The 21,652-nt window shown below is 44.9% G+C and overlaps 1 protein-coding gene across 1 annotated transcript in view; it reads right to left on the reverse strand.

Annotated features, from left to right (window-relative positions):
• Nucleotides 1-14,057, reverse strand: part of LOC144132457 (DNA polymerase theta-like) — a 102,088-nt gene extending 88,031 nt beyond the window's left edge. The window contains exons 1-5 of the mRNA XM_077664870.1: nt 13,811-14,057; nt 8,192-8,283; nt 5,722-5,910; nt 3,060-3,175; nt 703-862 (exon numbers count right to left, since the gene is read on the reverse strand). Coding sequence (XP_077520996.1) covers nt 703-862; nt 3,060-3,175; nt 5,722-5,910; nt 8,192-8,283; nt 13,811-13,908 — 655 coding nt within the window. The 5' untranslated portion in view covers nt 13,909-14,057. The remainder of the gene's footprint in view (nt 1-702; nt 863-3,059; nt 3,176-5,721; nt 5,911-8,191; nt 8,284-13,810) is intronic.
• Between the last annotated feature and the right edge of the window lie 7,595 nt (nt 14,058-21,652).

The raw sequence follows: 21,652 nt of genomic DNA on the forward strand, positions 1-21,652 counted from the left end.
ATATGGTATTTCTAATAAAAAGAACAAACTGAAAAATTGGACAAAACTTTTGACTGGATGTCATTCTGGCCCCAGCATTTTCAAAACTCTCGTGTCACAAAGCATATATGGCATATTCATTTCAAGGACGCGGCACGACCTTTTACTCTCAGGCCAGTTATTATCTTGTCGGTTTTGAGACTAATGAGTTGTCAAAAAAAAACATTAAAAACTTGCAGAAACAAAAGAAACTGAGTGTTACACCAGTAAAACGCACTGCACATTGTACTGGCTGCCAAAGATCCATTACAGACTTCAAAATAGCGGATTTGAAGCAAGGAATGCTTAGACACAACATACCACAAGTTCAGAGAAGTTAACCTGACGAAAGCAAGGGGAAGTGCACAGCGAAACCAGTGACAAGTCCACCCCTTTGAAGGCTGCCTAAGTCACGCTAAGGAAATTCCCGGTATTTTACATAAAACAAAAGGCACGCAAAATAGATCCTCCAAGTTTCAGATGGAGGATCAACAGAAATAAAGCTATAGGTGTCCCACTAAAGGCACAGCAGTGGCGCCAGAAGCAGGGCGGCTAAAGCTGCTTGTGCAGCCCTAGACTACATTCGGCTGCCTGTGAGTACGAAGCACGTTATGCACAAGCCCACTCTAAGCTGCTAGATGGCCAGGATTCTTTCTTTCTCAATGCGATACAGTGTACACCCACCCAGTTCGCCCAAGGTGCCCTGGTCGAGCAGCATTCCATTGAGGAGGCCATTGGCACGCTCTATAGTGCACACCGCCAAGTCCACCGCAGACAGCCCACCCGGAGGCCTCCGCTGTCCCAGGAAGCCACCCACGCGCACACCACAGCCACCAAACAACTCCTGCACGCATGGCAAAAGGTGCATGATGCTTGCACGCCAAAAGCAACACACTCACTGGCAAAGCCTCACAACTCACAAGCAAATCGTAAGCAACTCGCAAGATCATCAGGGACTGCTCAGAAGAACATTTTGAATCACAATGAGTAGTTGAGTCATTTTAAGCTTGTTTTATTCACTTCAATACTTGCATTTTGCCCAAACCCACTCTAAAAAGAAATCAGGACCTACAAAATGCCAACAAAACAACTGACAATAAAGGTAGAAAAGGTGCATACCTAAAAGGGGAAATGAAGAAAAGCGAGGAAGTTGTGCAGAGCAAGTATAATAAGCAAGCGTTTGAGGCAAGAAGACAGCTATCCTAATAAAATAGTTAGCACTAACACAAGGCTCACTAGTAAAGTTAAAAAATGCATAAACGCAATGACAGAGGCTGATCAAAGACAATATGCAAAAAGAAAGAAAAAAACAGCATTGCGTTGAGAATTCCATACTACTTTACATGTATGATTCCACTGCTCACCATGTGCTACAGTGACATAAAAAATGTTAATTTAGCTAATATGTGTTATTTGAGTTGTTGCACTAGGTCAAGCAAGAGTGGGACATCGCATCGTCTGCCTACTGACAACAACAATGCAAGTGCCACTTAACCATCATGGTAGCCGGAACACTACACTTTTTTGTGACGCTTCTGCATGGTTTGCAGTGTTCTTATATGGAGTATAGAAACCAGTTTAATGAAGTAGCTGTCTTATCAGGGTGACGACAGTGGACAGTGCTACGCTAGCAGATAATGTTTGGTGACAAGGTGGAATTTCCCAGCCTACAAAGGCATACAAAATTCTAGTGGAGTGCGACACTTGCAGTGACCTTGAAATGACATTTACTGAGGGTAGGAAAAGCGCATGAGCAATCGGTAATCCATCACTCATCACCGCATTGCAAAAAAAAAAAATTTTTAAGCTAGCCTTAATTACACCGAAGATATCGGCGATGAAAAATGGTGCTCCTCCTCACACCCCTAAACTCAAACACGCCAACGTGCCAGAACCATACCACCCATGCCACCTATGCATGCCCAATGAGAAGGCCTGCCCAGCCTGCCCACTGAAGTCACCAGGGCTAGATGTGGGGTAAGGTGTTGCCCTAATCAGTTGCTGAGCTATTGTGAGCAGTTACATTTAAAAATTATTTGTAAATTATAGGGTCCATGCAGAGCTTTTAAATTTCACTCAAATACTCAAAAAGACCACCTCTACAGATCAGTAGCACTAGAACATGACCAACAAAATCATTTCAAGGTCCCTTTAAACCACTGGAACAAAATCTCACTATGCGCAAGGCTTCCACACTTCGTCGATTTTCCCCTATGCTAGACCACTCAATAGCCAGCTAGCTGCAGCATGCATGTCAAGGACAGTGAACTTTTTGGTTAAAACCGAACTTTGAATATTGAATGTAGCATACTTTTGTTTCTTTTTTTTTTCTGGTTTAAGTCGAAAAGTCTAACCCGTACAATAAAGGCTGGTGTAGTCTCTAAGAAATTTTCTTTGACTGTGCTCACTTCATATGTAAGAGCTGATGAGAAGTTTGCTGTTTGCGTGGCTAAGCCATAAATGTGAAGCATTACATCGAGGAAGCTACTAAGTCTATATCCCGGTGCTGAACACAGTAGGTACTGCTTATTCAGCAGTATAAATGATCTTCCATGCAGCATGATGCCTACCCCTAATCATCAACCAGATGACTGATCAGTTGATGCTTGCTGCTGCAATGACACCATCCGATGGCTCCTTGCCCCCTGCTGCGCCCTGCTCATCCATCATGAACACCTTCTGGTGCCTCACTGCACTGCAAGCAGAGTCAGCGTCTTGCCTACAAGCTTAAACTGCTCAGCGACGTTGAAAATGAAATTCTTTCAAACAAGTATTGCAAACAGTGCTCAGCATACAGATTGCAATTCCCATGCAAAATCAGCAATCGGTCAAAGCAGTGCTGCCCCTAATCGAGTTTTGGTCTCCACTGAATGCCAAGTGAGTTTCACTACAAAACTGCATAGACCAATCAGTCCCATCAAACGCTTGGACCTCAGATGACACGAGGCAACAGAATCATGAACCATCCGCTGGCAACTACTGCTGCCTGCAGAGGACAGTGCACACGCAGTGGCGCAAGAGCATGTATATGTACAGCTCACCGCCAGTGCCAGCTCCTTCTCACGGGCGAGTGACACGAAGGGCAGCACCAGGAGTGCCTTGGTCTTGGTTTCCAGGATACGCTTCAGCATCAGGATCTCAGCCACCAGCGTCTTGCCTGCAGAGAGAGAGAGAAAAAAAATTAGTTTAATTTATTTTATGGGGGTTTAACGTCCCCAAGCGACTGAGGCTATGAGCAACACCGTATTGAAGGGCTCCGGAAATTTCGACCACCTGGGGCTCTTTAATGTGCACTGACATCGCACAATACATGGGCCTCTAGAATTTCACCTCCATCGAAATTCTACCACCATGGCCGGGATTGAACCCGCATCTTTCGGGCCAGCAGCCGAGCGCCATAACCACTCAGGCACCGCGGCGGCGAGAGAAGGAAAAAAATTAAAGGGGACAGTTAAGCTCCACCTTAGGTATACGACGCGATAGCATCAAATGGGTTAATGCCCATATATGCGGAATTGGTAGTCTTGACTTTACAGTCATTGATCACTTCAAGTCCTCATACCACTCCTGGCAAGTGGTGCAGCGATTAAGCAATGCGCCCTGCGATGGCAGGTGCTGCCACCGGTGACGCTTGTGCTACCCAGGTTGCTGTTCAACCTCTCACGAGCTACCTAATTCAACTCCCACCTGCCACGGTGGTCAGTTTGCGCACAATTCAGTGGGCGAGTTTTGATGATGTCTAAGGTCACATGATCTAGGTGCCCCACATAGGTCGCCGGAGCTGCCGGTTGCTCCAGCCGCTCCGGCTGGGAGGCTTCAAACAGTCACTGCCACCATCACCGATGCCGGACATTTTTCTGATATAGGGGTACTAATGCTCACGCGTTAAAAGATAGACAGAGGAAGTGATGGTGCTGAGATCTCGCGGACGGAGGGAAAGAAACGCATCAGAGCGTGTCTCGAAGGAACAGCTGAGGACAAATTAAAGTTGGTCTACATCGATTAATTACTCTGCCCCAATGACAAAGCAGCTATGCTTTCACAGAGACTGGAGCTCTTTATAAGCTACGGAATGGCTACAGAGAATGAAATACAGGCATCGTCACCAGCAGCCATTTTCACAGGCAAGCTGCAGTGACAACACTTCTTTGTTCACGGGTCACTGAGGCTGGCCCACATCGCTATCCACTTCCAGTCTGTAATGACAGAGTCCTTTGCACCATCAACATCACAAGTTTGAATCAAGTGGCAGGAAAAAGATTTCCTCGTTTTTAACTGCCATTTTCTCAATAATAAATGCACCTTTGGCTGCCAGTCAAACTTCAGCAGACTCAGAGAAAGGCAAATACTCTGTACTGCCATTAAGATGAACTTTGTTAAGGTAAATTCTCAGAGGAGACAGAGACTATAAAAACATTTTGGTTGGTTACTCATAAACTCAGTGTGAGAAAAAAATGTTTAAAGACTGGGCACCTAATTTTAGTTACATATTTTGTTCTTTCAAGTGATGCGTTAGACATTAGAATACATGGATCGCCATGTGCTGTTTGCCTGAAACTGCTAAATTTATAACTTTCTCTCTCATGCTGTTTCAGTTTCAGTTTCATCAACCGAACGGCGGCTCAGACATGTAGTTCACATTCAGGTGACGTGAGGCAGAAAAAAACCTGCAATATAAACGTGACACGCATTTTAATGCACTACAACACTTAAATCAGCCTGCGTCAAGACCTGGAATGACAACAAACAACATAACAGCAGTTATATTGCAGGTTTTTTTGTGCCTCACAAGACCTCAGTACTCGTGCAATGGTACTCACGCAGTATCTTCCAAGGCACTGCCAAGACAAGCTAAAGGAAAAAAACTTAAAAAAAAGGCTTCCTTGCCACGAAAAATGCACTGCAAGAAAACTGTTCCACATCTTTAGGTTACCATTACAAAGCAATTTGTATGATGTATGCACAATCCTGTGCACTGTGACATCACAGATAAGTCACGATTACATCTGGTCTACGAATAGCTGTGTTGATGACGTTTGTGTATGCTGATGTAATGGTTCTCCCCAGCCAAAAATTGAACAGGCATGAAAGCCAGGTAACTAGCATGGGAGCAAAGCATCGCAACATCACACAGGCACAAAATTTCACAGCCCACTCCATGTAGCCGTTTCTCATGAGGCAAAGAATGTCAGCATTGGAAATTATGCATCAAATAATGCTAACACAAGTGGAGCTATGCATGCTCCAAAGGACTAAGCAGCCACAATTGTCAATGGACTCGGAACATAACTAAACAAAACACCATGTTACCTCGCCGTGTGTTGTGTGCAGTTGTTGGCCCTCTTTATACCAACATGAAAGAGCATATCAGCATTTTCTGGTGTTCTGCATTTGTCATTACATTACAACAAAAGCTGCCTCTTTGTTTCATATCTCTTCCCTGAAGTGAAGAACAAACCATCTCTGGGTAATGTGCATTTAAATGTGGTGCTCATCTCATTCTAACCTTTGTGAGAAAACTGCAGGTGTGCAGAGCATAGATATACGTCCAATGCATTGCAGTCACCCCATCACTCCAAAGACAAATTAATGCGCGATCCTGCCATAATGTTCTGCCACCCAAAAAGCAAGCTTTGCCCCCGAAGACTTCGGATGAATATTAGGGGAACTTTTTGAAAACTGCACAATGAAAAAGCCACCCACCAGCGCTGGTAGGAGCAGAGTAGACAAGGTTTCCGGCACCAGCAAGCACATTCCCCGTACGCAGGCACTCAAGCTGCCAGGGGAACATGCAACGCACACCACGGTGGGCGTAGCCAGCCACCACCTCGGCTGGGAGGCCCCACTGGCCAAGGTCGAGGGGGTCCCCTTCCTCCTCGTCTGATGCAGCAGCTGAAATCATAATAATTATGCTGCTGTTTATTCGCGCAAAAATGTTTGCACATTCTAGGGCTGACCCAAGTACTGATGCGCTTGAAACAAACAGCTGAGGCAGTCAGTCAATGTGCAGCATCAATCACACATTTAAAAAAAAATTGTAAACATGTCAGCAAGCTTAAACTGCCTAGAACTATCAAGGTGAGTACAATCAAAATGACTTTATTCCAAAAGCCCCAAGCCGAAAAGCGCACAGCTGACAAACACACACTGGTGCTTTACATTATGAAATAAAACTAAAAAAAAAGTGTAAAGAGCAATAACAATTACAAAAACCTACTCATCACCAACGCCACAAAATAAAGACCAGAGATCAAGTACACAGTGCAGTAATCATCATGAAAACATATTCGTGGTTTGCAAAATAGAACTAAAAAAATTGATGGACAATTACGATAGTCGGTAATCCGAAGTTTGAGTGCAGTTCTTCGTGTATTTTAGTTTTGCTACTCTTCAGGACCTTCCCGTGGTAAACTCCTTTCCAGCTGTCCATTCCTCTGCTTTCACCGTGGCAGGTGGCATTTCTCTCTGCTACTGCCTGCCATCTGTCACCTGTCAGGTGGCACTTTACGCCGACTATGCCCCTGTGTAGTGGCAGGTGGTGTGTTACGCTACCAGCCACTGTCCGGAACCTTCCCGTGGTAGCCACCTCCCAGGTGGCGTTCGCTCTGCTACTTGGACAATTGGTTGCACCGACAACGCCAACTACAACGCAGAATGCAGGAACAGGCGCCTGATAGCTGTGCTCCAAAAAAAAACAAGCCCAAAGAGCAACTACAGTTTAAAAATGCCTCAGTGTTAGAGACACCGTTTCTTATGGTGCACAATGAAATTGGACACTCCAGCAGTATATACTTCGGCTCAAGTTAAGGACAATGCAGCGAGCTATGGAACGAAAAATTATAGGTGCAATGTTAAGAGACCGGAAGCGGGCGGAGTAGGTGAACAAACGCGGTTTAATGACATCCTAGTCGAAATCAAGAGAAAGAAACGGGCTTGGGCGGGGCACGTAATGCGAAGGCAAGATAACCGCTGGTCCTTAAGGGTAACGGAGTGGATTCCAAGAGAAGGCAAGCGTAGCAGGGGGCGGCAGAAAGTTAGGTGGGCGGATGAGCTTAAGAAGTCTGCGGGCATACAGTGGGCACAGCTGGCAAAAGACTGGGTTAATTGGGGAGACATGGCAGAGGCCCTTGCCCTGCAGTGGGTGTAGTCAGGCTGATGACGATGATGAGAAAATACGCAGAAAAAAATTATTGATTAATAAATGCCAAACACAGCTGAGAGAGGTGATCCAGGAAAGCCGTAAGGTTCAGAAGCAACACCAAAGCATTTCTTAACACATGTCAAACATGTTGCAGTAGTATGAGAAGGCTGCCACTGACTGTGCCAACGTAGAAGCAAAGAAATTACTTCAATGTTTCATGGGGGGACTCACAAAATATTGTTTTTTTATCCATATCTTAAATTATCAATGCTTCCACATAGGCATCATCTAAGCTCTGTTTTGCCTCTACTTACTGCACCAATAAAAACACAATGCAATGCAGTGCTTTTTGGCAAATGTTTCTTCTTCTTAGTCCTGTTTGAACTCATCACGTAACATGAACCAACCAGCAAATATCGAAATACAGACTATCATCAGAAAAAGATGCCGCTGAAAGCCAGCAATAGAGGTATACTTTCAAATCCCAAGTTTGCCTTTTAAAGCAATAGCGTAACGGCTCCCACTCTGCAGAAAATCTGGCAGCGTGGTGGTGGCTGCGTTGTGAGCGAAAAATCCCCTATGAAGCCTAGGTGAGCCACCTAGGTCACATGACCTTGCAGCGTCATCACAACCTTCCCACCAGATTGTGAGCCAAGTGACCACTATAGAAGGTGGCAGTTCAATTAATGATTGGCCATGAGAGGTTGCCCGGGAAGAGCAACCTGGGTCGCCCAAGCCCCACCGGTGGCAGCACCTGCCATCGCAGGGCAGTGGCGCATTGCTTAATCGATGTGTCAGGAGTGGAATGAAGACTCCCAGGGATCTATGGATGCAAAGTCAAGAATGACCAATTCTACATATATGGGCATTACCCATTACGCTATCATGTCATAACCTTTAGGCGGAGCTCAAGTGTCCCCTGCAATGTTTTTTAAAGCAAGGATTCTGCAGCCTTTTATTATATAGGAGCTATGATTCAGACTAGCACAAAGTGCTCAAGTTCATGTTAAGTGGTGAAGTCTGTGCACTGACCTTTGGAGGACGATGTGTGCGTGATTGGTGACAGGCCAGAGACAAGTGGTGCCACATGGCAGGGTGTTGAGGTGGCATGCTTGCGTAGTCGCCTGTGTTTCGAGATGAAGTCAGTCAAAGCAGAAGGTGCCACACCGGCTCCAAAAGGCACTAAGCACCAATTCTAACCGCATGCGGGAGGTGCGGGGTTCGATCCTCAGGGCAGCCAGGCGCCCACCGGTGATACGAGTACAAACATTCCTGTGGCCTGGTGCTAAGCTTCTTTGAAGTGCAATGCTTGCAAAATGGATCTCCGACCCCGCCACCCGCCTTGTGTAAAGTACAATACCTTGTGCCATGGTGCTTTTTGGCCAAAGCTCCATGGCACATCAACCATTTGTAACGCAGGTTCTCAGTGGAGACAGCAACTGTTGTACTTTTGTTGTAACAGTTGTACTTTGGACCCCTGTAATATTTTGAAACCATATTATTATATAGTCCAAGCACTGCACAGACAAGACAGGCAGAAAAAGAAACAAAGGATCAAGTTATGCTGTTTGTGAGCTATCTGAATGCTTACCAACTCACCCAAGTTTCAAATTTTAATCATGCTTTTATCTAAATTCTTGAATCTTCGATCACCATTGCATCGAAAGCATTAGGTTGTATAGTTTACTGTTTATGGTACCTGTATATAGAAGTTTACAGTACAATAGTTCAATAAAAAGAATCGGAGATCAGAATTCTAGTGCATACATTTGTCCAAGAAACCGAAGTGGCCAAAACTGACACCAAATCAAACTGCATGCAAAAATGGTGCATGAACACTTGTGTCATCTGTGTACAATAATGATGAACTTTTAATGATGAACTAATGACGACTTCATAAAGGATGCAACTCTTGTTATGCTTATGTTTTATTACGTGCAAGTTCAGAGGAGAATTTTTAGTTTTAGCACGTGCTTATGCCACTATGCTGCCTGTATAACTAGCATTTTAAGATTTCAAATCTGTAGTCAGTGCATATTTAAATTCTGGAATTGCAGCCTGATCATCAACATCATTAGTCGGTGAACTCAGGCCTTCATTTTGAACACAAAGAATTTCACTCTCATCACCATGGTGGTTGTTAAGTAAAGGTCTGTACATATTGCTCTGATGTCTATTTGGCCAGCCAGGCCAGTGTTCTATTTTCCTCTTTAGGCACATCAGTTCAGGTGGAAAATTTAGTGGTGCTTTAGTACGTGTACACGGACATTTAGAAATGCTAAGAAAGTCCTTTCTTTCCATTAATTTGCCCAAAATTGCTAGCAACAATGTTTTCCAGCACAGTCTCAGCCACATTTAACACACAGCACATCTCTGCCCCTGTGGAATTTTTTGTACTCCTAGAATCCTCTCTTGTTCTACTTAACAGAATTGTTTTCCAGCAAAACTGAGATAACGAGACTTAAGCTTGCTAGACAAGAGCCTTAGGTTTGAAATAATTACATGAACATATTAAAAGCAGAAATCAGGGCAGGTATCATACAACTGGACTATAGATGCTTGGACCTCAACATAGAAAACATACATTTGCCTTTGCAGGGCACAGGTGCATGCTAATTTGAACTTACTTAGCAGGAACCCCTTCAGACCTAAAAGCAGAAAACACTGCTAAGTCGGAAAAGCAAACCATTTGAATAAGCTTAACCGCTGCTCAAGCCATCGTCAGCTGTAGGGGAGTATGTTTTTCTCTGCATATGAATGTGAAATGCGAAGGAAAGTCAAACGGCTATGAAGCTAAATGGCTTAAATTGGTTAACAAAGTTTGACACAACAGACGCAAGTCATTTGATCTGCAGTTTAAAGGGGCTCTGAAAGGAGCTCTAATAAAGTTGCAGTATGTCTAGGATGTTAAATCATGCCACTTCACGAATATTGTCCAGCAAGAATTTTTTTAATAAACTTTGTAGAACCTATCTGTAGCCAAAATTTGAATTTCAGCATCATCGTGCCTTCCCCTCCCCTCTCGTCACTTTTTGCACACTGGAAGGTCGGCGCTCCTCTGCTGGCCCCACTTCTGGGAGAGCAGCTTCCTGACCCACCGGAGCTACAGGGCTTACTGGCCACGACCATAGTAGTTGCCCGACGTCTGAAAGGATATATCTAATAGCCACCTCTCAACTTGCATACACAGGTGCGAGTGATGGAGGAGGATGCGAGCATGAAAATGTCGCTGCGAAGGGCTCGCCAACTTTCATGCTTGATTGTGAGTTCTTTGCTGCATGCAGAAGTCTATTATTTGGCTCAGGTTTTCATGACAACACAATGCAGTGATTGAGCAAGTTAATGTGCTCTCCTCGGAAGGTGTTTCAGAGCCACTTTAAGAAAAGTGCACAACCAACTTTTAGCATTTTATGTCACAATCCAACATGCACTGGAGTGGCGCATACAGGATATTAAGTTTGCAGACCACTGCTTTTATGCTAAAGCCTGAAAACCCAGCTCAGAGCTGGATAAAATTGGACAGCTCAGAGATGCACTCCCCAGCTAAAGTCGGGAATGTCATGACTTCAATTATGTTATTTAGTACCCCGTTGCTGTGCTTGCATGTCCCCACTGCTTTGTATGTCAGTACTGAAATACATGGCCATTCTTCCAAGTAGTGGTGAACCGCAGCCCACAGGGGACATGACACAAGCCACATGATACAACCATGGGACTTCATGAATGAACCAGCAGCAAGACTTGCCGCTTAAAAGAGACAATTCTGACCATTAATTAGTGTATTCTAATGAGAGGCTCGACTCAAGCGCATTCAGTGATTGATGCATCACATGACAGCATGAATGCATGAGGCCCATAACCCTGCATTTTTGAACAAGAATGGCACAAATGAAGGAAGAACGCACACCATAAGCACTGTACTCACAATTGATGGTTTAATAAGGACATGCTGAACCTATACACATTGCCAAAGAACACTGTCCACAAAAAGATAAACACAAATTTAAAAATAGCACTTCTTTTTTTATGCAGATGGGTCCTTTAGACCTTTAGGGTAAGTAAATAAATAAATTAGATAACTCGGCTGTCCATACTACTTAACCCATTGTAGGGCCGACGGACACATGTGTCCCATTTGTTTCAAGTGCTAGCAAACAGATAAAAGTGTGTCTACATAACAAGTTTTTGCATGCTGAAGACTACCGAACTGCGAAAAAAACAATTCAGCATGTTTTTACCTTTAGCTAATAGGCCCCCTTGGTGTTTTGTGTGCTTTTATAAGTCTGGGTTCAATGAGGCCCAGTTTGGCGGGGAAAAAAAACTCAATGGCTGTTAAGCTTTTGAGCCTCTTCTATCTTCTAAGTTGTCTTATACGCCCGAAAGACCGAGGTACAAATACATAACACATGTGAGGTCGTTTTATGAAGTCATTGGTACAACTGTGTGCCCCTTTTTCTGCAAAAACCAGTGGTCGAAACGGCTTGAAAGTTATTTCATTCAATTCCTGGAGTCATTATGAATGCAATTTCACCATTTGTGTGCATGTGAGGAATGCATGCAGCCCATACCTTATAAAATTCTCTATTGTACATACAAAAGAGAGGACAGGAAACACAGCAGCACAAGCTTTATCTGTGTAATGTCCAAGCATTAAAAACTTCAAATATAGGTAGCATAAGAAGGCTCTTCCACAGCTTCCGCCCTCACCGTTCAATCGCGTGTCACGTGACACTCGCGGTAATAGAGGACGTACTACATCCACCACTATGGATGAGGATGGCGCTGGTGAACACTGGCAAAGTTAGGTTACATGCAACATAAATACCCCTGAAAGAAGAAGATTGGTCAGCCGTCGCCGTAGCTCAGTTGGTAGAGCACCCGACACATAATTCAGTGGTCATGGGTTTGGATCCCATCGACGACATGTGGTTGTTTTTCCTTCAACTGTCTGCTCAATTACCTTTCATCCTTCAGTAAATATGCAATAAATTTCCAATTGACAAACCACAAATAAAAAAAAACATTCCCCTTTGCTCCTTGGTTTTGGTGACTGCTGGCTTCTTTCAGATTTATGAATATTTAGAATCTCACCACTACTAGTCTCTTCACAGCAGAAATGTTAAAAAAAAAAACTGGGAGATTTATTAAGGAAAAGATGCTTGCAACTTAATTAAATTTAGCTAATTTTGACGCTTTCCAAATGCCAAAGGGGCAACAAAGCTGGCTGCAGATACACGGGTGCATACAGTAAATCAAGAGCATGACAACCACAAATTTTAGGCCCTTTCACCACTAGGGTTTGGTTTTGCATGAATTTGTCTTTTAGAAGGCCTCCATCTGTCACAGCTGACTCTTTGGCCTTGATTCCATGAATATATTGGAAAAGACTGCTTCGTCAAGTGTGTTAGCATTCATGTAGTTCTGCAAGATTTAATGAAAATTATTCACATTTTCACGCTCGTATTACAGGAGATACTTCAGACATTACAAGCTTAGCAAGTCTGCAAGACATAAGAAAGCTGATCTTGTTCAGAAGGCACCGTTTGGCTTGTCACAGAGATCACAGAGAGAAGCACTGTTCATCACTAACACAACCATGCAATTGATGATGATTTTATTCTTCATGGCATAACTGCGGCTTGGCCAAAGGCACCCTGGCTAACAAGTTTGTTTTGCACAAGGTGGGTTTAAAGACCTTTTCTTCCACAAAGCAACAGGCCAGGGGAAAGCTTGTACTAAGTGGAATACTGGCAGCCCCAAGCAGCACTGGGGATCAAACTATAACTCAGCTATGTGACTGTACAACTCTGACTACAGCACTTGAAGAGATGGAAAAGATATGAAACTGCCCTACAGCAGACACGAGCAAGGCGTCACTAACAAGAAGGCAGTACTACACAAAACATGGCAAGCCAATCTGCTGCTGAAGAGAGTGCTGCGAGCGTCAGTTGCGTGTTTTTTTTTTGTTTGTTACGCGAATTAAACTTCACTGAAATGCCTGTTGTCTCATGCTCCTGCAAACCGGCATGTTTTTTGCAGGCCCCAAACGCAGACAGATTTGGGAACAAAAATAAGTTCCCAAGCGGTGCACAGAATGACTGCTCCAGTTCACATCGGAATGGCACCCAGATAACCAGTTTTCCGAAGCGTTTTCCAAACGAAGAGTTCATGTACAACGGTGCTCGAACTTTCCATTTCGCACGAACACTGGGGTGCAGCCGGGTGAATTTAAAAAAATGGCCTTGGTACCTGCAGATCCTGACGAGCATTGCTTAAGCTCTTGACACACATTTTTCTTTTTTGAAATAAGCGAGTCTGGTCAACGTGCGGTAAAGTATGCATGCTGAACCCAAGCTGTACTGAGCACATAAACCGATCCCGAATCCGGCTCAGAGCTGCGCGCACTGTCATCCTTTGCATATTCGCCCACAACCCTGCGATCAGTCCTCAAATCCAAAAAGTTATTCCTACGTGTTGCGCTAAAGGAGGAGTTGAACCCAAGCGTTCGCACAGTCATCCAACGTTGGAAGCGGAACTAGCACGGACTCCCAATCAAAAGCGCTTCGATTAGGCGGTTGTGGAGAGAGGTGTAACGGCACGCTGAGAGCAGCGCTCAGATGTAGAACTAGAACACTGCAAAGAGGCACGTACGCTTTTATCTGAGCTGGTGGCGCTTTCTGAGGGGTCGACGCCACCGCTCGACTTGTCGTCGCCTTGCGCTGTTTCCATGATGTGTGCAGTGGCTTCATCGCTGGGCACTCACAGATGATTACTTCGGCATTTCAACTCTGTTGCACTTGGCTGAAGTACGTACAACGAAGTAACTGCATAAACAGCGTCAGCATGAAGGACGCGCAAACAACGCAAGTATGAACGAACCGAATCAACCCTGGCGGTTAAATCCGCCCACTCTCATTGGGTGTTTCACTTTGTAGCAAAACTACTAGACAAATAGATACAAACGATATCTACTACCCTCCCCACGATGATCATAAAGGCGGCGCTAGATTCGAGATGAAATCTACTGAAGTTTTCCTTCAAACTTCCTTAGCGCTCATTAAGACGTACTGTGCGCTCATAAAAAGCTCAAAATTACCGTTTGTCCGTCGGGCCGTCGGCGCGCTGCTCGTCGAACAAAGGACGAACGCTTTCAAGACCTAAGCGCGGTCTGCGGGCAGCGTCCCGCGGCAGGTTTCCCATTTTTCTAGTGATTCTATTGGACGTTTGAGTCAAATTCAGCCAAATTCAGCAGCTGACCGAAAGGACAAAATGTTTTCATCATCTCTGTCTTTTTCGTTCTCGGTTAGACGCGCCACATATATGTCTCGATCGCTCCGGCCTTCCACATACGGACGCGTTTCGAGTCGCATATATGCGTTCGTCTCCTGTTCATCCCGCCGCGCCTTTGTGGCTCATGGCCTCCCGCGTATGTGCAGCATTCCGAGCACATATCTGCCTCGCCGCCGCTACCGTTTTCTTTGGTTTTCATAAGCACAGGCGTGCGCGCACAGCTGCTAAAGAGTGCCAAAAGATTAGCTGCGGTTCAGCTTGCTAAACCGTGTTTAGAGAGCGAAAGCTGGTGTACAGGGAAACTAGACACGGTTTTCCGTCTGTAACGTTGAGTGCGTTCCGCACAATGGATAGGCAGCGCGCCCACCCTTCCACCCCGGCAGGTGGCAGTTTAATTATTGGTTGATCGCGAGAGGTTGGTCACCAGTGAACACTGAGGCCTATTGATGCAGTGCCGCGTGTCTGCAACAACGTCAGTGCTAATGCATGCAGCCCACGTACGTCTGTCTCTCACCATGACGCCCATGCACCTGGAGTGATTGTAACGCAAGGGGCCCCATCACAGACTTAATTTCAACGCCCGGGCCTATCGATGGCTCGCTGCTGCAACTAAAATTTCGGCGCAATTACTCGTAATGCATGACCGATGACAGCTGCTGCTGCGCAGTACACGAACGAAGGACAGCGTAATTGAGATTGCATATGTACAAAAATGTAAAGGTTCTTGAACGACAAACATTTATTAAAATATTTGTCCTCTATAGTTGCTAATTTCATGGCCTTTACGGTTTTTTTTTTCATATCAGCGGCGTGCACTGCTTTGCTGCTTCCGGACCGATATAGATCAAGCTTCTGACTTCGTGTGATATTTTCTTTACTTAATACGCAAAAACATGGAAGCATTGGTATCAGTTATGCTTGCCACGAGTGAACGATAAGGGTTTGTGTGACATGATTACAAGATACAAGACATAAAACAGAGCAGGGGACAAGACACAGGACGTCCTGTTTGCTTCTCTTCTGTCTTGTACCGTCCTGTTTGCTTCTCTTCTGTGTCTTGTCCCCTGCTCGGTTTTATGTCTTGTAATCATGTCTGTCACGACTTTTAAGACATACGATTACATTCTTTTATTTAAAAAAATACATATTTCACTTGTCTAGACAGTGCGTACCGTTATCTAATACACAATGGCATTGTCAATGGCAATGCAGTTATTATTGTTGCGTTTGATCCCTCCACAAATTCTATGAGCAGGCCACGCTGCAACGAGCCCCCCCCCCCCCACCCCCCCCCCCCCTTTCCGAACAAAATTTCTGGCTGCGTTACTGACGGACACTGCTGATCCATGAGCCTATAAAGGCTTTCGCCTTAGTAAAGGACTTTCAACTCAATTGTCCCCCTCCCCGCACCTTGCATTTCACCCATGCGTTTCTCCGCAGCCTCAATGCTCGCGGCAAAGTTATAATAATAATAATAATAATAATAATAATAATAATAATAATAATAATAATAATAATTGGTTTTGGGGGAAAGGAAATGACGCAGTATCTGTCTCATATATCGTTGGACACCTGAACCGCGCCGTGGTGGTGGTAGTGGTTTTATTAAAAATAATAGTAAAAAGGAAGGGAAAGATTTTTGCTAGCCCCGGCATCTGCCATCGATACTGAAGCACCTGAGCTGGGGCAGCGGAAATAAAGGATAGCAGGCAGAATGGAGAAATGAAATAAAAGAGGTGAGGGGACAGGAAGAGAGGATAGGGGGAGAAGTAATATGTACAAACTATTTACACAATAAGAAATGTGTCCACGTTGTGCGCGTGATTAGTTCATTTTAGAGGAATTAAATCACACACGCGCACAGCACTGTGTTGGTTACAACTGGAGTGGGGCGTCCAGTTATAAATCGTTCAAGGTATCACTCACGGAGCGTTCGGTCACTGCGTGTAACTACCTGACGGAGAACAGACGGGACGTCAAGCCCGTGTGTTCGGTGAAACGGTGCAACGGTTCCGTGAAACGGTGCAGTATCTTTCTCATATAGAGGCGGACACCTGAACCCCGCCGTAAGGGAAGAGATAAAAGGAGGGAGTGAAAGGAAGAAAAGTGCAAGTGGAGGGCTCAGGAATAATTTCGACCACCTTGGGATCTTTAACGTTCACTGACATCGCACAGCACACGGGCGCCTTATAGCGTTTTGCCTCCATAAAAACGCAGCCGCAGAGTTGGTATGAGCGCGGTTTTTGGATACAGGAAGTAGCGCAGTCTGTCTCACATTTAGATGGACACCTTGCACCACGCCGTGAGGGATGGAAATGAGGTGGGAGTGAAAAATAGAGAGATAGATAGGTAGGTGCATATATAGCAGTTGGTATCGCAGCTTTGTAGGTGGTACACCGAGGACCGAGGCAGTGCCATGTACGTACGTCTATGCCTTTCCTAGCTTTCCTCAAAACTATTATTTTACGCGAAAAGCTTCACTACGCTATAAAGCAGTCGTCGCGTAGGCCGCGGAGAATGACCTTACACGGCTTTATGCCCAACCACGTTTATTCCTTCCTTACGGCGCGGTTCTGGTGTCCACCGATATATGTAGTTACTGCGCCATTTCCTTTCCTGAAAACTAGTTTTCAAAAATCTTCAATTTTCTTCGAAAGCGAAGGAAAGGCGGCTCCCTTTAATTACCTACGTGGCGCGGTAGTGACAGATCTGCGCGCTAAAGGCGTTGGCATTGACACGTTGTGGCAGAAATGCGGCACTGAAGCTATAATTTAGGCCGCCGGCGTTTATTACAGCGAGAGCTCTACTGGCCTCGAACTTACGATTTCGCCGTGGCCGCACTCCGAGGTGGCACATGTCACAACGCGCACCTCACATATCTCGGTGGACACCCGAACCACGCTTTATCCTTTCCCTCCCTCCTCTATCCCTTCCTTTAGGGCGCGGTCGCGCGTTGTGACATGTGCCACCTCGGAGTGCGGCCACGGCGAAATCGTAAGTTCGAGGCCAGTAGAGCTCTCGCTGTAATAAACGCCGGCGGCCTAAATTATAGCTTTAGTGCCGCATTTCTGCCACAACGAATCAATGCCAACGCCTTTAGCGCGCAGATCTGTCACTACCGCGCCACGTAGGTAATTAAAGGGAGCCGCCTTTCCTTCGCTTTCGAAGAAAATTGAAGATTTTTGAAAACGTTTTCAGGAAAGGAAATGGCGCAGTAACTACATATATCGGTGGACACCAGAACCGTGCTTTGCGCGCTCGCCGCGCCATCTGGCATGACGTCTCAACGCGCGGCTCGCCGCCGCCGTTTGGTATGACGTCACACCGCGTTCCTCATCGTTGCGCTCGCCTCCGCTCGCTTCGCCAGCTGCGTCGCATTCCTAATAACATGTCGGAGGGTTGAAAAGGAGAGCTCGCGTGCGCCGCAACCACAATTGTGTCGTCTTTAATACGACAACATAGCTAGACAACCAGACTAACCTGGACTTATTTGCAATCAAGATATTAACCAAGGCTAACCATGCATATTTTGCTATGCCTTAGCTTTCGCTACGCACATCCTGGCATATCCGAGCTAAGCCACTGTCAATTTTTTGTTCATTGGTGTTGGCGTTAACGTTCTAGACTCCGATGATTTTGAAGGAAGGCTCCCTAGTACCGGTGGACGCCTCAGTCGTGCTTTGCGTGGCAGCTGTGCAATTAATGAAATCCAACCAGAGTTAGCAATGTTCGCGCCAAACTGTCTTTTCTAGTCTGAAAAAGACACTGTAGGTGACAAAATCCAGAATGACTTCCGGCGCCGGTGGTTGTTTTGGTAAGCGGTGCGTGACAGTTCGAAAAAATTTCGGAGGGGGGGGGGGGGGGGCTGAAGCCCCATAAATAAGCCCTCCCCCCCCCCCCCCCCTGGCTACGCCCCTGGTGTCCGCAGCTGGAATTGTCCGTCCTCAGAAAGTGTCCGCGCCACCTGTCAATCAAACTTAGTGAAGACTTAATTACGACTGAATCAGTAATTAGTTAAGACGTAATTAGTAACGACTGAATTATAAATTAGTTGATGAGTAAAAAACGTGATTAGTAATTAATCGGCATTAGTTACGGTTTAATCAGTTACTACTTAATTAGTAATAGTTAAGACTTAACTAACTTTCGTTTATAACAAAATTCCGGATATTGCGAAGACGTAGTATGTCGTGACGCCAGATTATCACGTGATCAGCACCTACATGCATTTAGTAATGTCACAGGTGGGATGACTGATGACCTCACAGGTGGCGCGATCTGATGGCGTCACTGCTCTCCAGCTGCGCGCGCGCTCGTCTCCCCTCAGTTGTCGGTTGTTCACCGGACTGAACGGACGCTCGATAGCGCCGAAGCGAGTTGCTGTGTCTAAATTTAAGAATTTGCGTCGTAAGGCATCGCCAGCGTTTTTAGATAAGGCATTACGAGCGCTGCCATGCGCGCTCGTAATGCCTTATCTAAAAACGTCGGCCATGCCCCAAGACTCAAATTCAGATGGCGGACACGTGCACAGCCTTTACATTTCCGCACATAAGGAGACTTAATTAGTGCACCTCATAATTTTTTAGGTAAGCAAGGCACATGGCCATGGAAGGGTGGTGGTTGGAAAACACAAATTTTGATAAAACAGTCGAGAAAGCCCTTTCAATCCAACCGCGCAACCGCCCTTACCTCTTTGCCTTTCGCCCATGGCATCCCATGGTTTTGCCTTTCGCCGCAGCGTTAACAGTAGAGTGTTCGTTCCTCTGGTGGGCACCGATGGCACTACCGGTACCACTGCTGTGAAAGCTTGCCGTTTTGGTCCTCCATCGCCGCAGATGATGGAGATTTTCGATTTACTCTGACCGAATCAGGCAACTACCCCACCCAGACGAAGTTCAGAACAAAACTGACCGCCAAATGCCACCTTTGTGCGAAACTAGAGCCCAAACAAACAAGCATTTAGACCAAGAGAATTTTTTTAAGGTCTTCTCAGATCAACGGAAAGCATGGGGCTTGGCATTTGATGTGACGCGGCTGTGTGAAATAATGGGTACATAATTTTTTTGGACAGTTTCTATACATCAACATCCTTGTTTGTGCATCTACATCAACTCAAGACCTTCACTTGTTGTACAACGCAAAAAGATTGCCATGGAACAAGGAACACAAAATTGTTGGGAAAAAACCAGCAAGAGGAGACGTTCGCTGGATGCGGGACAAGGATGTTTTGTGCCTGCAGTGGAAGTATGGGCAGGCCGTGTATATGATGAACCACAGCCCACACAGCAAATGAGTTTAGTTTTTTCTTGCCAAACGAAGGAAAAAAAGCGGAGAATAAATGGACATAACACTCTATTGGGTGCCCGCAACCCATAGATGACTACAACGTGGGCATACTTGGAGCCGGCAAATCAGGCCAACTCATTGGATCCCACAATGTCCTCATGAAGTGTGCGCCCTGGTAAGACACTGCTTTTCCATTGCATAGACATGGTTGTAGAGAACAGTTTTACACTGTTTGACGAGCAGTGCCAGCAGCATCCTGAAATGCTGTCAAGGATTTCATGTTTCAAACCTCCCAGGCTATAGAACCGATCAAGCAGCTGCCAGGATTCGACGAGCGACATCCTGTGGACATATGGTTGTTCATTAGGTGATGCATCTCAGGGTCCTCAGCATAAGCCACATAAAATGGATCGATACAGGAACTGCAAGCTGTGTTATGAAGAAAGAAAGTTGAGCAAAAAACGAATGTCTTATGGGAGAAATGCACAACCAACTTGTGTTTTACTGCATTCAGAAATTGTTTTGAATGGTGGCATGATACACACCAGACCTAACATTTCCTTTTACACCTTGACAAATTCTGTACATACAAAGCTGAAATTTTCTTAAACATCGCATAGATCCATCTTGAGGAAAACATACATCCTGAATTTTTTCATGTTTTGAGTGCATGAAGAAATGTTGACGCTTTTGTCAATTTTTTCCTGCATTGTTTCAAATTTCTTGTGTAGATTTTTAAAAACGATTTTTCAAATAAACATGTTCATCGTGATTAATACCGCCGCAAAAAATTTCATCCTTTAAAATATGACACTATACACTTTAGTATCAAGCATGTTCCACTAAAGGCAAAAAAATATTTGCTATACTACCCAAAAACTACTGCTTTTTAAATTGATTCCTGAGTACACTACTCCTGTTTCCTTTGCAAGTACACATTATAATATAATACATTTACATACTCATTTTTTACTAAAATAAATTAGCAATGTGTGCAGAGGACAGCCCAAGCGTAAAAATGTTTGTTGCTAATCTGAAAGCCTTTTATGTGTGATCTTTTCTTATTATGCGCATATCATGTGTGGGGATGGGCACGATACTGAAATAAGTATCCTCCATACGAGCTCACAACATCCTAAAAAATTGTACTTCTGATACCAATTCAAGATACCAAACCAGAACTGAATTCCGGTATAGATAGTGTACCATCGATACTTCGATATACCACTGAAATCGGCAATAATAATAAAGTGGGTAATATTACTCGCTATGCTTAGAAATTTCTAGTTCTCCAGGGCTTTTAACTTCTTTGTGTATTTGATAAAGTGCACAGTATTTGAAACAGTTAATCCGGTCGCAGGGACGTCTTTAAGCTCCAGTGTGAGCGTAATTGGTTTCGTTAAAAATTAGCATTGGACTGTAGCCATGTGAACGAACGCTTATAGAGTGCAATAGCTCTATCGGATTGATTCCGCAAAGCCGCTCTCAGATACACAGAGAGTAGCCATAAGTGTTGAGTGCTAGGTCGTAGGATGTTTTCAGAGAGGCACTAAGTCCTTCGATGCAGAAAGTAGCCAGAGCGTCTGGTGGTGTATTCCTGTTTTACTTGATTTACAGTGCTTTTATCTAGGGCAAACAAGTTGGTTTTGTTAATGTAATATAAAACACAAAAACTTGACAAAACGCATCTCGTTATTAACACAATTTGCGGTATATTTACTGTTGGTCCAATCATCAAGCTCCCACTAAGTGACGTCATATCCGCTGCTAAAAACCGCCACTGTATGGTGACACCGTCAGCGCCACGAATTTGTTTTTGCGAGCCAACTAAAATATTAAAAACCGCAGTATACGCAGTGCGACCGATGCTAATAGCATCACTATAACTCATTCTATGCAACCAACAGGCAAAACAAT

The sequence above is a fragment of the Amblyomma americanum genome, chromosome 5 (assembly GCF_052857255.1).
Source record: "Amblyomma americanum isolate KBUSLIRL-KWMA chromosome 5, ASM5285725v1, whole genome shotgun sequence".
Taxonomy (NCBI): domain Eukaryota; kingdom Metazoa; phylum Arthropoda; class Arachnida; order Ixodida; family Ixodidae; genus Amblyomma; species Amblyomma americanum.